This window comes from Leptonychotes weddellii, chromosome 4 (assembly GCF_054177405.1).
Source record: "Leptonychotes weddellii isolate Sample4059 chromosome 4, ASM5417740v2, whole genome shotgun sequence".
Taxonomy (NCBI): Eukaryota; Metazoa; Chordata; class Mammalia; order Carnivora; family Phocidae; genus Leptonychotes; species Leptonychotes weddellii.
The window spans coordinates 65729472-65745395 of NC_138372.1; the positions used below are offsets into that span (position 1 = coordinate 65729472).

Consider the following 15924-nt stretch of genomic DNA (forward strand, 5'->3'; position numbering starts at 1 on the left):
TTCGAGGAAAAAACAAATATATAAAATATCTACATAATCCTTCACTCACAGGCATTTTATCTTTTAAAATACATTTCAAGAGCAAATTTTAAAGTCTCAAGAATAAATATAACTATTCCTCATAAAAATAATCCATCTATTTTATTAGGATTGGTACCATAATAAATGTTTTTGGAAGAGTGAATATAAAGGATCTGTGTAGTTACTTAGCATGGATTAAAATTACTGGAATTGGGGAGAATGAAAACCATAATTTTATATGTCTCACATCATTATGAAAATACTTTGAAAAGTTCCAGTTATATATTACATTTTGCTCTTTTAAAAATTAGTTTCACCACTACACAATAATAATAGGAAACAGGTTAAGTATGTGGTACTGGCTTTAGTAGACAGTATATTAAGAAAATGGATATAGCAGGTGAAGACTGAAATGAAAAAGTACATTTTGCTTCAAATAACTGATAAATACTTGAGCACTTAATAAAGCAGTTCTCAAATGGGAGCTACACCAACCTGGGCGGTGGGGACATTTGGAAATGGCCAGGCATTTCTGACTGTTCCAAGACTGGGAAGCACTTTAGGCATTTTAGTGGGCAGAGACAAGAAATGCTAACCTTCCTGTAATGCATGGGAAAGTCCCACGCAACAAATAACTGTCCTGTTCAAAATGCCAATAGAGCCACTACTAAGAAACACTAGAATGCAGAAGGGAGAGCAGATATATATGCATTACCAAAAACCGAATGCCAGCACTAAATGCAGCATGTGTTTCATATTAACTGTGGAGAAAATATGCACTATAGAAACTGCAGCAAAAAGAAATAATGGAGAAGATGAGCTATCATGTGTATTTTCACAGATGGCTAGAAAATAATGGATGAGGAAAACATTCTAAGATTAAGCATGGTGACCAGCCTGGGTACACTCGGTTGAAATCAGGTAGGGACAAACTATGAAAATTCATATTTAGTATGGGTCCCTCATACCAACAGGAACATTTTCTGCTCCAAGTATGACTGTCTAAACTCCCTGGCATGGCATATAAAGTCCTGTAAAGCCCAGCCCCAGTAGGGCTCTCTCCAACCTCATCCCCTACCACTTACCAACTCCCAACCTAGTTCTAGACACACCAAACTACATACACTGTCTTAAATTTACTACTTTATCCTTTTGCATCTGATATCCTCACCACAAGACCATCCTTAAACCTACACTTAACTTCTTGATTTTGAGCAGGTGATCATCACAATAAAAACACATTTTATAAAGATGTATCAGACAGCTGTGTATCGAGTGACTGAGGTAGGGAGGGCACTAACAAGTTCCTCAATAGTCCAGGGTGAGACAAGGTGGGCCTGCATGGGAGAATACAGTTGATAAATGCTACAGTGAAGGTAGTGGAAAGGGACAGATGCCCGAGGCATATCATGAAGTAGTCGACCCGGGGACTGCGGAAGGACTTCCCTAACTGAACCAGGATGGGGACCCCAAGATAACCAAGGGTGTTTTCCATTTCCATGAATGCTGGCTAATTGCTATTATGGAAAAGTACAACCTCTGTGATGCTATGTCACAGAAACTTCCTCACCACTGCCTACTTGGCCCCCATAAGGAAATGCCTGTTTGGGGAACCAGTAAGTTTCTACTTTTTCACACTGTTTCTTCTAAATCCCTGCTGTTGCTCTGAAATCCTCCACCAAACTAGATCACTGCAAAATCCACTTGTCCCCCCATGACCACAACTGTTATACCCGTCATTTCCTTTTCCTTTGCTCTTTTCTAAAGTCAGTTTGCAGTCAAGTACAAACCCATACTACTTCTGGGTCATCACGCAAATAAAATACTGTGCTTTATGAAGTGTATCACCACATAACTGCTTAAGGAAAAAAATGCTACTGACACTAATAAAGAGGTAGATGGGTATATTACTGCAATATAATTAGAATGCTGTAATTTTATCCGGAGGAAAAAAAGTAATATTGCAAATCTGTAAAAGGTTATTTCTTTACAAGAGAGACATCTAGTGGCTAGCTTCTAAAACAGGACTGGAGCTCAATTATTAATTCATACTGTTGTTAAATAATGGGCACACTTCTACCATCTTCATACTCTAAGAGAGACTTAGACTCTCTTAGACATTCCGTATTAGTACATTCAGACCTGTTCCATTCTTTTTCCATTGTAAAAACATGCCATAATTTAAGTAGTCCACTACTGGCAAATTATTTAGATTCATACCACTCTTCTGCTATTACAAACAACACTGCACTCAATATCCTTGTACATACTCCATTTTCCATTTAAATGGTTGTATCTATCAAATAAATTTCTAGAAATGGAATTGCCAGGTGAACAGTAATTATCATGTCTTCCTGATCCATCTCTTTTCCACTACTGAACTTACCTTTGTCCTGGGGCCAGTGTTTATTTTAAACAATTAGGACATTTTAGAAAAGATAATCTGAAAACCTTCTCAATAGCATACATTAAGAAATCCTGGAGAAATAAAATAAACAGACTGAGCTCATCAGCAAGTAAGAGATATCTTCCGGAACCAGAAGGAAGCAGGAAATAAAGATCCTGGAAGGATGCTAAAGCAACACCTGCTCTGGAAACCTTCGCCAATTTTGGTACCGAGAGGCTTGTCGACAACCACGGGGTGACAGGAGACAAGATCTTGGGCCCACATATGTTGGAGACCTCAAACTAGGATCACAACATAAAACTAGTGAAAGTGTAAACCAGAAAAATCCTGCGCACTAGCAAAGGAAGACAACTAGGAAACATGTGGACCTTAGCTCGGGCTCTAGGGAGAAAGGCAGAGAGGGTAGAGGGAAAGATCTCAATTGAGAATGCGAAACTGTAGTTTCCTCAAATTGGTTGGGATTCAAGTTATTCCTACTAATATAGTCTGAGAAACTTAAGACTAAGAAATTAAAGAGGATCCTGAATTGGTGCCATGAGTATCTTGGCATAAGCAAATGCATGCCACCTTCTACGTCAACTTGTGTTCACAGCTACTTTTTAGAAGGAAAAAACAAGGAAACCAGCCACCATAGTCAAAAGTCAGCAGAAACAGCACACAGCACTAACAGACTTCCAAGAACTTCTAATACTGGAATTATTTACACAGATAATAAATGTTCTAAATTATTAAACAAAGGGTTAAACATGAGAAAAGAATATAGTTTGATCTAAAAGAGCAGATAGATTTGGGAAAGACATAGAACTTCTAGAAATGAAAAACAAAACTGAAACAGAAAAACACTCAGTGCATGAGCTAAAGATAAGATTAATCAGACACAGCTGAGGAGATAGTGACTTGTATAACTGAATAAATTACCCCGAATGTAACAAACAAATGAGAGATTAAAATAATGCCTTAGAATTTCCATAACTGTCATATTCAGAAAGCACAAATCCCAAGGAAGATAAATTAAAAAAAAAAAAATCACATGAAGACCCATATCATACTGAAACTGTAGAACTGCAAAGACAAAAGTGAAGATCTGAAAAGCAAGTGAAAGAAAAAAAAAAAAAGACTATATAAAAAACAGTGTTCTCAAAAGTGGCAAAAAAGGTAAGAAGACAAGGGAATAAATAACTGAATAGAAGTATTAAAATATCAAGATATTTCATATTCAGCTAAACTATCATTCAAAAGTGAGGGTAAGCTATATGATCCCATATATGGAATTTTAAATAAGCAAAAACTCATCACCAGGACATCACAGGATGTCCCTGGCAAGGAGAGAAGCTAATAAGGAAAGACCTTTCTGGGGTGATGGTAATATTCTATATATTCATAGGGACTGTGTTAAATAGATATAGGCATACCTTGGAGATAATCATGGGTTCAGTTTCAGACCACTGTAATGAAAGTAAGTACTGCAACAAAGCCAGTGAAATGAATTCTTTGGTTTCCCAGTGATAAAAAGTTATTTTTACACTATACTGCAGTCTGTTAAGTGTGCAGTATTATGTCTAAAAAAAGTACATACCTTAATTAAAAAATACTTTATTGCTAAAAAAAAAAAAGGTTAACCATCATCTGAGATTTCTGTGAGTCATAATCTTTCTGCTGGGGGAGGGTCTTGCCTCAGTATTGATGGCTGCTGACTGATCAGGGTGACAATTTTTAAAAGTAAGACAACAATCAAGTTTGCTGCATCGACTGACTCTTCCTTTCACAAATGATTTCTCTGTAGCATGTGATGCCGTTTGATAGCACTTTACCCACAGAACTTCTTTCAAAACTGAGGCCAATCCTCTCAAACCCTACCACTGCTTTATCAACTAAGTTTATGTAACATTCTTAATCCTTTGTTGTCATTTCAACAATCTTCAGAGCACCTACACCAGGAGTAGATTCCCTCTCAAGAAACCACTTTCTTCATCCGTAAGAAGCAACTCCTTATCCGTGAAAGTTGTACGGAGACAGCGGCCATTCACATTTTCCGGCTCCACTTCTAGTTCTCCTGCTATGTCTACCACATCTGCAGTTACCGCCTCCATGAAACTCTTAAACCCCTCAACGTCCTCCATGAGGGTTGATATTACTTCTTCTAAACACACCTGTCAATGTTGATATTTTGACTTTTTCCCATAAATCACAAATGTTCTTCATGGCATCTAGAATGGTGAGAACCCTTCCAGAAGGTTTTCAATGGACTCTGCCCAGGTCCATTAGAGGAACCACTATCTATGGCAGCTATAGACTTATGAAATCTTTTTTTTAAAGATTTTATTTATTTATTTGACAGAGAGAGACACAGCGAGAGGGGGAACACAAGCAGGGGGAGTGGGAGAGGGAGAAGCAGGCCTCCTGCTGAGCAGGGAGCCCGATGCGAGGCTCAATCCCAGGACCCTGAGATCATGACCTGAGCCGAAGGCAGACACTTAACGACTGACCGAGCCACCCAGGCGCCCCCGAAATGTATTTCTTAAATAGTAAGACCTGAAGGTCTAAATGACTCCCTGACCCATGGGCTGCAGAATGGACGCTGTGTTAGCAGGAATGAAAACATTCATCTTATTGTCCAGCTCCATCAGAGCTCTTGGGTGACCAGATGCATTGCCAATGAGCAGCAATATTTTGAAAGAAATCTTTTTTGTCTGAACAGTAGTTCTCAACAGTGGGCTTAAAATATTCAGTAAACCCTGTTGTAAACAGATGTGCTGTTACCCAGGTTTTGTTGTTCCATTTATAGAGCACAAGCTGAGTAGATTTAGCATGCTAGGATTTTTGGAACAGTAAAAGAGCCTTGGCTTCAACTTAAACTCCCCAGCTGCATTAGTCCCTAATAAGATAGTCAGCCTGGCCCTGAAGCTTTGAAGCCAGGCATTGACCTCCTTCCTAGCTAGGAAAAGTCTAGAGAGCATTTTCTTCCAATATAAGGCTGTTCTGTCTACACTGAAAATCTGTTGTTTAGTGTAATCACCTCTAATTATATTGGCTAGATCTTCTGAATAACTTGCTGCAGCTTCTACATCAGTACTTGCTACTTTACCTTGCACTTTTATGTTGCAGGGAGGGCTTCTTTCCTTAAACCCCACACACCAACCTCTGCTAGCTTCAGACTTTCTTCTGCAGTGTCCTCACTTCTCTCAGCCTTCATAGAATTGAAAAGATTTAGAGCCTTGATCTGGATTAGGCTTTGGCTTACAGAAATGTTGTCACTGGTTTATCTTCTACCCAGACCATTTAATCTTTCTTCATATCAGCAATAGGCTGTTCTGCTTTCTTATCATTCCTGTGTTCACTGGAGTAGCACTTCTAATTTCTTTCAAGAACTTTTCCTTTGCATTCAGAACTTGGCTAACTATTCAGCACAAGAGGCCTAGCTTTAGGCCTATCTTGGCTGTGACATGCCTTCTTCATTAAGCTTAATCATTTCTAGCTTTTGCTTTAAAGTAAGAGACATGAGACTCTTTCTTACATCTGAACACTTAGGAGGTTAGCATTATTAATTGACCTAATTTCAATACTGTTGTATTTCAGGGAAAGCCTGAAAAGAGGGAGAAAGATGGGGAATGGCCAGTTGGTGGAACAGTCAGAACCCACACATTTATCAAGTAAGTTCACTGTCTCATATGGGTGCAGTTCATGGCACTCCAAAACAATTACAATAGTAACATCAAAGATCACTGATCACGATCACCATGACAAATAAGAACGAAAAAGTTTGAAATACTGTGACTATTACCAAAATGTGACATAGAGGCATGAAGCAAGCAAATATGTTGTTGGAAAAATGGCACCAAACGCCCTGCTTGATGCAGGGTTGCCACAAACCTTCGACTTGTAAAAAACACAGTATCTGCAAAGCACAATAAAGTGAAGTGCAACAAAAAAAGGTATAATGCATTTGTCAAAACTCAACAAGCGTACCCTTAAGATCTGTGCATTTCACTGCATGCAAATTTTATATCAATAGGAAAAATGAGCTTCCTATCTTTCAGATAACTGTTTAAACTCTGTTTTTTCTTTCATTGAACATATCATAATGTCATTTCATGACAATTCTTCCACATCTAATTTGTTTTTGTTTAATGGGTACCTAGAATTCCACCTTGGGAACATACCATCAATTTACCTCAGTCCCATAGTAGTGACACTTGAGTTGTTGCCAGTTTTTACACTATTAAAAATAATGCTGGAATAGATATGTGTAATTCTGTAAACTGTACGAATACATTTGTGGGATAAATTACTTGAGTATGCATATATAGTATTTTGAGAAATAATACCAAGTTGCCTTCTAAAATGACCACTAATGTATATTCTCAACAACAGTGGAAGAGCAAATTGGCCTGGTTAACCCATACCTTCATTAGATATTATCAATATATACTTATAGGCCATGTATGTATATGTATATACCTTTCTATGATATATATATATATATCTTTCCATGACCATCTATTCCTATCTTTTTCCTAATTAGGTACTAGTCTTTTTTCTTATTCGCGCATAAACACTCTTTGTCATATATGCTAAAGATTTTTTTTTTGTCTAATTAGTCTTTTGAGCTTACTATGGTCTTTTTTTTACCATACCATTTTTAAAAATTTTATGTTTAGTTATTTTTTTTCCTTTATGGCTTTGGGTGAGGTATTTCCTCTCTTCAAGATTATGAAAATACACCAGTATTTCTTATTTCAAGTTTAGGATTTTGATCCACCTGAAATTCTAGTTAAAATCCCAGCTTTTCCCTGATGAACAGCAAGCTGACTCAACCCCACTTATTAATTATCTGTATTAATTTGAAATGCTACCTTCATCATAGGCTAGAGTACCAAATAGCCTTCCACCTACTTTCTATAATTTAAGCTACCTGTGGATTTCTATGTCACCACCAAAAAATTTTACTAGAATTTCATAAATTTTAATGAGTCCAGCCTCATTACTCCTCTTTTTCAGGATTTTCCTGGTGCTTCTTCCATGTTTATTCTTCAAAATGAACTTCATTTTATCACAAACTCCTTCCTTCTTCTCAAAAAAGAAAAAAATTCTCAAATCAAAACCAAACAAAATTAGTATTTTGATTAGGATCACATTATTCATTTAAGAAATGTTATTTCTATAATACTGCATCTCCTAAGCACAGGTACCTTTTTCCATTTGTTCTAATCTTTTAAGTTATTCAGTAGAGTTTAGGTTTTCTTTATACAGATCTTTCATATTTCCTCCATAGTTTTTGATTAGCATTGGGTGAAAGTGACCATAAGTTATACATCTCACAAAGAGATGAGGTAAAGGAGTTACCTCTGAAAGCGTCACTATTTTAAGGAATAGTCTGGGATCTGCTCCAAAGTAAGTAGGGAACCCTTCTACTGGACACATTTCCTTATCAGGCTCCTCTATTTTTTGAGAGAGAAGGTCAATCTTGTTTTGGCTCAATTTATTCTTAATATAAGCATCCCTTAACTTTTCTTTGTTCATTAAAGTTACCCATTAGGACATTCCTACAAATTCACTAGTCCTCTAAAATTCATCACTATTAAATACATTTAAAAAATTTATTTTATTTTATTTTTATATATAGAGAGAGAGTGGGGGAGGGCGGGAGGGGAATGAGAAAGAGAATCTTAAGCAGGCTCCAGCCCAGCATGGAGCCTGACGTGGAGCTCGATCTCATGACCTCGAGATCGTGACCTGAACCAAAATCAAGTGAGGCGCTTAACTGAGCAAGCCACCCAGGTGCCCCACTACTGAATACATTTTTGATCTCACAGACTGATTAGTGTTATACTCCACTTTGACTATAAAATGAAAATTACACTTCCTATTCTTATTCATTTTGACTATAAAATGAAAATTACACTTCCTATTCTTATAAAAAGTCTTATATAAAATCTCACACAATTTTGCGTGTGAGATTTAAGAGATTCACAGTCATACTGGTGAAAAACTCCTGCCATAAGGATGCCTGGATTTACAATGAATCTTCACTTCTAAGGTACCCACTGCACCTGCTATATAACCTACTGATAGTTCCACAGAGAACTCAGGCACAATGGGGCAGTAGTCACACTTCACATGTATTTATGTGTGGTAACACCCACAAAGAATTCTTCACTCCGTTCAAAAATTACCATTGGAACGTTTACTTCTAAACAAGTTCAATTTCAGTTTTTGACTATATTGTAACTCAAGATGCTTAAACAAGCAAATGAGCAATTTAATATTGTGGGAGTTACAGCAATCATCTTAGTACCCAGGACCAAAATCTCACGTGAACAGTTACAGTAAAATCCCCAAATACCTGAAACCGAAAGTTCTCTCAGTAACTCCTCTGCCAGCAAAACCTGCCTGAGCCAGTTTACAATCATTCTTTACCCATTATAATGTAAACATTTGTAGGTTTCACTGTAGACATAGTATCCTTTGATTATGTAATGCTGCTCCAGACTGCCTAGAGGTGAATATAATATAGTAATTTCACAACATCCCCAAGGATTTCAGATAAGAGAAAGCAGACCTTGAATTGTCATTGTGTATTATTTACTAAGTGCCAGGTACTACTTTAGGTATAATTCCATTTAATCCTCTCAACACAGTAAATTCAATCTTGCCCAAGATCACCCAGTGTGTACTAAATGGTAGAGGCAATATTCAAATTCAGGTTTATCTGAGTCAAAGCATTAATCACTTTTGAAAGTTGAAAAAAAGTACTGAAAATGAACCTCTTAAAAATAGAATATTGGGGCATGGGAAGTGAAAATAATCCTTTGAAAAGATTTAGTATCCCCCCATCCCTCCTTCCAGCAATCATCTTAAATAACACATCATCTAATAACACTAAATCATAAAGTAACACTTAAAATCATTAAAACCTAGTCATTTTCATATGAATGGCTAAGAAAACAAAGGTATCCTAAAGAAGGTAATTCTAAATTTTCTAAATTTTGTTCCATTTTTTTCTCCTACAAGTGAAGTACAGGACCTTATATATTTATCTTGCTACTGATACACCACCTTTGAGCAATAGAAATTTTTGCAATCCTGATTCTACTATACATTAAGTTCAAGAAGTAGGTCTTCTGTATTAATCTAAATCACTGGTTCTCAAGTAGGGGTAATTTTGTCTCTCCCCTTTGCCCCAACTCTGGGAAACATCTGGTAATCTCTGGAGACATTTCCTGTTGCCACAAGAAAGGTGGGTGGGCAGAGGCGTGTGTGTGTGTGTGTGTGTGTGTTACCAACATCTAGTGGGTAGAGGCCAGGGATGCTACTAAACATCCTAAAATGCACAAAATAGCCCCCCACAACAAAGAATTCTCCGGCTCACAATGTCAGCAGGGCCAAGATGAGAAATCATGATCTATATCACTGATGGAAATGCTGAAGAAGAATGAACAAAATACTGGGACACACTAAAGAGATTTCCAAGCTGATTATCAATTAACTAACCAGCAATATTCTCAATATTCAGTATGGCTTTCATCTAACTGGGAACTCACCTTAATGCTTTATTCATCTAACATCTGAATACAGACATTTTAAATTCAGTTAGTAGCAAAACCATTTTCATTTTAAAAATAATAATGGGCAATTTAACAAAACAAATGGAAAATTTAGTTGCACAGATTTTGAATTATTTTTATTATTATTATTTATAATTTATTATTTTTTTCACTGAACTGACCCCCAAAATGGTCCTATGAATGAAAGATCATCTTACCATAAAGGATTGGATTAAGTCAAACTTTACACTCTGAAACATGTATTTAAATATTCCATATCTCAGTAGAATTAAATAAAAGCAAATTTAAAAAAATGTCATTTCAACCTTTCAAATTAGCAACATTTTTTTTTAAAGAGAAAACTCAGTGGTAGTGAGATGTTTAAACGGGTATTCTCATATACTACAAATGGAAATGAAAACTGGTTTAGTCCCAGTTTACTATTAAAAGTCACACTTCACAGATGAGGAAACTGAGGCAAAAAGAAGTTAGGTGGTTTAGCTTAGTATCACATAGCTGGGAGGAGGCTGATTATAAATTTGAATATAGGCAGCCTGGCTCCAGTTTCTGCTCTTAACTACTCCATCTTACTATCTCTATGTTGTAGAGACTTTTTACAACTATTTAAAATGCATCAAAAATGATTGTAAGACCAAATTAAAGGATAAACAGACTGGTGAAAATATTCCCTATGTATGGAACAGAGTAAGATGGGCTATAAACAGGCACATCTTAAAAAAAAAAAATTCAACAGCTCACCCTTTCCAATAATTAGATGTAATCTCTGTATTCTCTGATCCAGTAAGTCTACTTTCTAGGGACTGATTGTACAGAAAAAGTCATGTAAACACACAAAACCATTTCTTCAAGAAGAATTATTTAATGTAATGTTTATTATGGCATTATTTCTAATAATTAGAAACTAGAAATAAGCTAAATGTTCATGAATATGGGAATAATTAAATAAGTTAAAATACAGTAGTCATAGCTGGAATATACTACTTAGCAATAAGGCAGATTTGCATTAACAAGAAAAGAGCTCCTAGCTGCAGAAAAAAGTATTCTTTTATTTATAAAAATTTAGTAATGTTTAACTTAAAAAGAGTCATGTAACTTTGTTTACTCTTATGCATTTAATACTATGTTTTATTTTATTAATGGAAAAAAAAGAAGAAAACATGATTGAAGGAAACATGAAGCGTTATCAGCGGTCATCTCTACATAATGGAATTGTAGGTGCTATTTTTCCTTTAAACTTTTTAATGATGAGGCTATATTATTTTTACAGTTGCTACATACACTGATTCCTTCCTACACTCCAGTTAGTGATTAGGTAAATTAATACATTAAAGGTCACAACTCAGGGCGCCTGGGTGGCTCAGTCGGTTAAGCGTCTGCCTTCGGCTCAGGTCATGATCCCCAGGTCCTGGGATTGAGCCCCGCATTGGGCACCCTGCTCAGTGGGGATCTTCTTCTCCCTCTCCCATTGCTCCTCCCCGCACTTGTGTGCTTTCTCTCTCTGGCTCAAGTAAAGTCTTTAAAAAAAAGTCACAACTCTACACAATAACTGCCATCAGCTCCATTTTACAGATGTGAAAACAGCAAAGAAATTGACTCTAAAGCCTATTATGAACTCTGCTGCTAATCTCATGTGAAAACACTAAAAAACTTTAAGAAAACCAACTCCAAATAACTATAAATTTATGAGCAAAAGGCATAATGTAAAAGGAGTCCAATTTGCTACTTCAGAGATCCGAGGTGTTCCAAAATAACCAACTATAAATTTGGGTTCTAAACCCAAGAAATATACTGAAAGTTAGGGGCGCCTGGGTGGCTCAGTCGTTAAGTGTCTGCCTTCAGCTCAGGTCATGATCCTAGGGCCCTGGGATCGAGCCCCGCATCGGGCTCCCTGCTCGGTGGGGAGCCTGCTTCTCCCTCTCCCACTCCCCCCACTTGTGTTCCCTCTCTCGCTGTCTCTCTCTGTCAAATAAATAAATAAATAAAATCTAAAAAAAAAAAAGAAATATACTGAATGTTTATTTTTGGAAACAAAACAAAAACTTCCTACATACATTCATGTATCTAGAGACCCCAAAATTTTACATTTGAGGGTATATGCTTTTTAGTACTAAGAACTAAGCTCTGATGATAATCTGAATGGTTTCCTTCATAACACAGGAATACATTTTATATTTGAGAAGACACAAACCAGTAACCTTAAATTTCAAATAAATTATGTCAATTTCTAAATACGTCGGTTTCAAAATGCACACTGGAATCATCTCATATTTGATAAATGAAAAACATTACTTTACTTCTGAAAGCTACCCAGGAAAAAGGAAAACCACTTTTACAAATATTTGCCTTGAAACATATAAAATAAATGGATAACACCATCTTCTAATATAACTTCTTTTGAAAAGGTGGAAAGTTTATTAGAATAATGATTATTCTGATGGTTTTGCCTTTTCAGTTTATGAAGCGATAAAACTGTGAGGGAACCTTAGTTTACCTACTACAACCCCCACATCATACAGATGAGGCCCAGAGAAAGTAATTTGCTCAAGGCCTTGCAGTTACTAAGAGCCTGAAAAAGGTAAAACTCACTCAGGATTTTTTACTCTAAATCCAGAATCTCGACGTTTGAAAAGTATTACCGGGTGCCTGGGTGGCTCAGTTAAGCGACTGCCTTCGGCTCAGGTCATGATCCTGGAGTCCCGGGATCGAGTCCCGCAGCGGGCTCCCTGCTTGGCAGGGAGTCTGCTTCTCCCTCTCCGGCTCCCCCCTCTTGTGCTCTCTCTCTCTCTCACTCTCTCTCTCAAATAAATAAAAATCTTTAAAAAAAAAAAAAAAAGAAAAGTATTACCTAATAATTTAGTGGGCTACTTACAGTATTTTGGGATCCTGTTCTCCTCTGTACTAATGGGACCTTTTAGACCTAGCACTGACAGAAAGCAGCAGACTAATCTCTAATATATTAACCGTACTCACAGATTTACTAGAGAGTAAATGTTTTCCAAGCCTCTCTCTTTTCCAACATTGGCTTTCAAGTGAATCTTACTGGAACCCCAAAGTGGAAGCGATATAAAAACCAAACTGCTCTAGTCAAAATTGTACAGGGGTCCTGCTCTGATTTATCATTTTGTCCTTGTAACCTCTGAAATACTTCCATGGTACCTTAGGTCTCAGGTATACATATATACACACATACATATATACACACACATACCAGAAGCCCAAATTTTTATTAGTCACATGACATAAAATTAGTGTAAGTTTCTAAATGCTTTTCTGGGTTTTTTTTTTTTAAGATTTTATTTACTTATTTGAGACACAAAGAGTGAGAGAGAGTGCACGAGAGGGGATAGGGTCAGAGGGAGAAGGAGACTCCCCACTGAGCAGGGAGTCCAATGCGGGACTCGATCCCGGGACTCCAGGATCATGACCTGAGCCGAAGGCAGTCGCTTAACCAACTGAGCCACCCAGGCGCCCATAAATGCTTATTTTCAATTTGTGCAATTATCTTGGCATAGACCGATAACAAAAAGCTTACAGACTACACTTTGAGTAACAATGCTCTATAGCAAACCAAACCTTAAAAGATGTTCCTGATCAAATCAGAATACCCAATATACTAAGAATGCAGTTAGAAACTTACCTCTTATCAAAAAATGTTGAATTTTCTTTTCTCTTGGTGAATCCATTGGGTAGAAGCTTTAAGTTAATACCTTGTCTTCTGGCACGATTTTTCATAAAGTACATCTAATAACCAAAAATAAATAAATAGACAAATTAATTTTAAAATGCCTTAAATTTCAGAAGTGAATAAACAATGTTCAAAATATAACAGTTAAGATTTATTGGGTACTTATGTTTCACAAACTGCACTAAACAGCAATATCTCATTTAATCCTCACAATAGTATCAGATAGGCACTATTACTACCCCCAGGCTAGGAACGAAAGTTAATGAGATGCCAACATTATATAGCTATTTCCTGAGAGAGCCTGTGTATACTCAGGTATATCTAATTCTAGAGCCTGTGTTTTTAACCATACATTCTATAAGCCAAAAGAAGGATTTAATGGGATTTTTAAAAATATAGGTCATCTGGCAATTCATAGGGGCTACCTGTACAGCGCCTTTTCTTTTACTGAAGGGTTTATACCATATGTAGCTGTATACATGCCTGCTTTGATTATTAGACAGGTAGTTACATTCGGGGGGAACCATGGCATTGCCTAGTACGAGGCCCAACTTAAAGTAGTCACTGCTGTAAAATACACAAAATGGGATATCTGAATAATCTGGCTCTGAAATGTATTACTCCGCTGACCATCTGCGTTGGCTGAGCTGAACTAGTCAACTCCAGAGAGTAGTGAAGGAAGTAATATCATTAAGACTTCTTCCTTGATCACTCAAATGGCAAAGTATAAATGCAAGTTTTTGGTTAAGTGAATGGGAATCTAGAATTTGCAATGCAAAGAGTTTGACAATTAAATCATAAGCCAAGGGAAAAGAAGAGTCAGTTATCATTTGTTAAGAAGGGAAATAATTTAAGAAATTACATGCAATTCTATAACTCATGGGACTTTGGTTTCAGTAATGGCAATGATTATAACGACCAACCCTCCCACTGAAAACACCTAAGCATTACAGATAATGGAGGAAATAAATAATGTAATAAAATATATTTAAAAATCACCTTAAAAGCATTGAAGAGTTGAAAAAAAAAACCCAGGAAAATACAAGCCAATATTTAGTGAGAAGTGAAAACTCAGAGAGGTAAGCAAAGCAATGAAGCCACTTTTGCAATTTCTGGCAAATACAGGCTTTCCCTTTCAACAGCCTTCTCAGTAAGAGGGTCAGAGTTAAGATCCTGTAATCTTCTAGGAACTCCTCCTCAAATGAATCTCAGTAACAGAATATGCCTATTAGGCAATAATAAGATAAGGATGAACCAGAAATAAACACCATCCCCAGAGCATGCGAGGAAATTTATATTGGAATGACTGGAACAGAGGGGAAAAAGGAAAAACAATTCATCAGAAGCTGTGGCCATGGGCCAGTTCTTGCTAAGATTTGAAATGATTTGCCTTGCTTGTGTAGTCAAGGGAATCTTAAACTTTCAACTTGGTTTAAGATAGGTCCAGATTTGCAATATTCCCAGGTACCTGGCAGAATAAAAGAAGGCCTGCGTCCTACTCTTCAAAAAGGTCTCACAAGTAATTTAAGGAAAAAAAGGAGTACTTAATAAAAAATAAAGCATAAATAATGCAAGAAAACAAAGGTCAGTGGGCAAGAACCAAAAGAGAAAAAAGAGGTAGCTGAGAATTCCCCATATATTCAGACACTAAAAGGATCATACACAGACTGTACAACAGCTCTGTAAAATTTAAAAACGTAACAGCTTGAAAATATGTGCAGTGAAGAGAAACTATAAAAACTGACTCAGGAGATTTTTTAAAGAACTAAATAAAACTAGAACATTTCCAGAATACATTACAGAGACAAAAAAGATTTAAAAAATTAGAGACGTTAAAGGGGAGGTAAGATACGGGGAGAAGACTTAACTCACTTTCAATGGTAGTTTTAGAAGAAGAGAAGGAATAAGGCAGAGGTAATCTTTTAACAGAAATGGGCTGAAAATGTCCCAGAACTGATGGACAATATGCCACAGATTCAAGAAATCTAACAATTCTCAAGATGAATAAAAAGAAATTTGCATTGCTGTATTATAGCACAAATACAGAATACCAAAGATTAAAAAATGCAGCCAGATTAAAAGATTTTAAAGGCAGTTAAAGACCAAGTGGGATTTATTCCTGGGCTGCAAGGTTGGTTCAACATCCGCAAATCAATCAATGTGATACAATACATTAATAAAAGAAAGAACAAGAACCATATGATCCTCTCAATAGATGCAGAAAAAGCATTTGACAAGGTACAGCA

The 15924-nt window shown here is 36.6% G+C and overlaps 1 protein-coding gene across 4 annotated transcripts in view; it reads right to left on the minus strand.

Moving 5' to 3' along the window:
• The window catches only part of ZNHIT6 (zinc finger HIT-type containing 6), an 80847-nt gene that overhangs the window by 57540 nt on the left and 7383 nt on the right, over window positions 1-15924 (minus strand). For all 4 annotated transcript variants that reach the window (XR_014144933.1, XR_014144932.1, XM_031029451.2 and 1 more), the window contains exon 5: window positions 13631-13734. Coding sequence is in view for 2 of the 4 variants with exons in the window: in XM_031029451.2 (XP_030885311.1) it covers window positions 13631-13734 (104 nt within the window). In the remaining 2 variants the exon portion in view is untranslated. The remainder of the gene's footprint in view (window positions 1-13630; window positions 13735-15924) is intronic.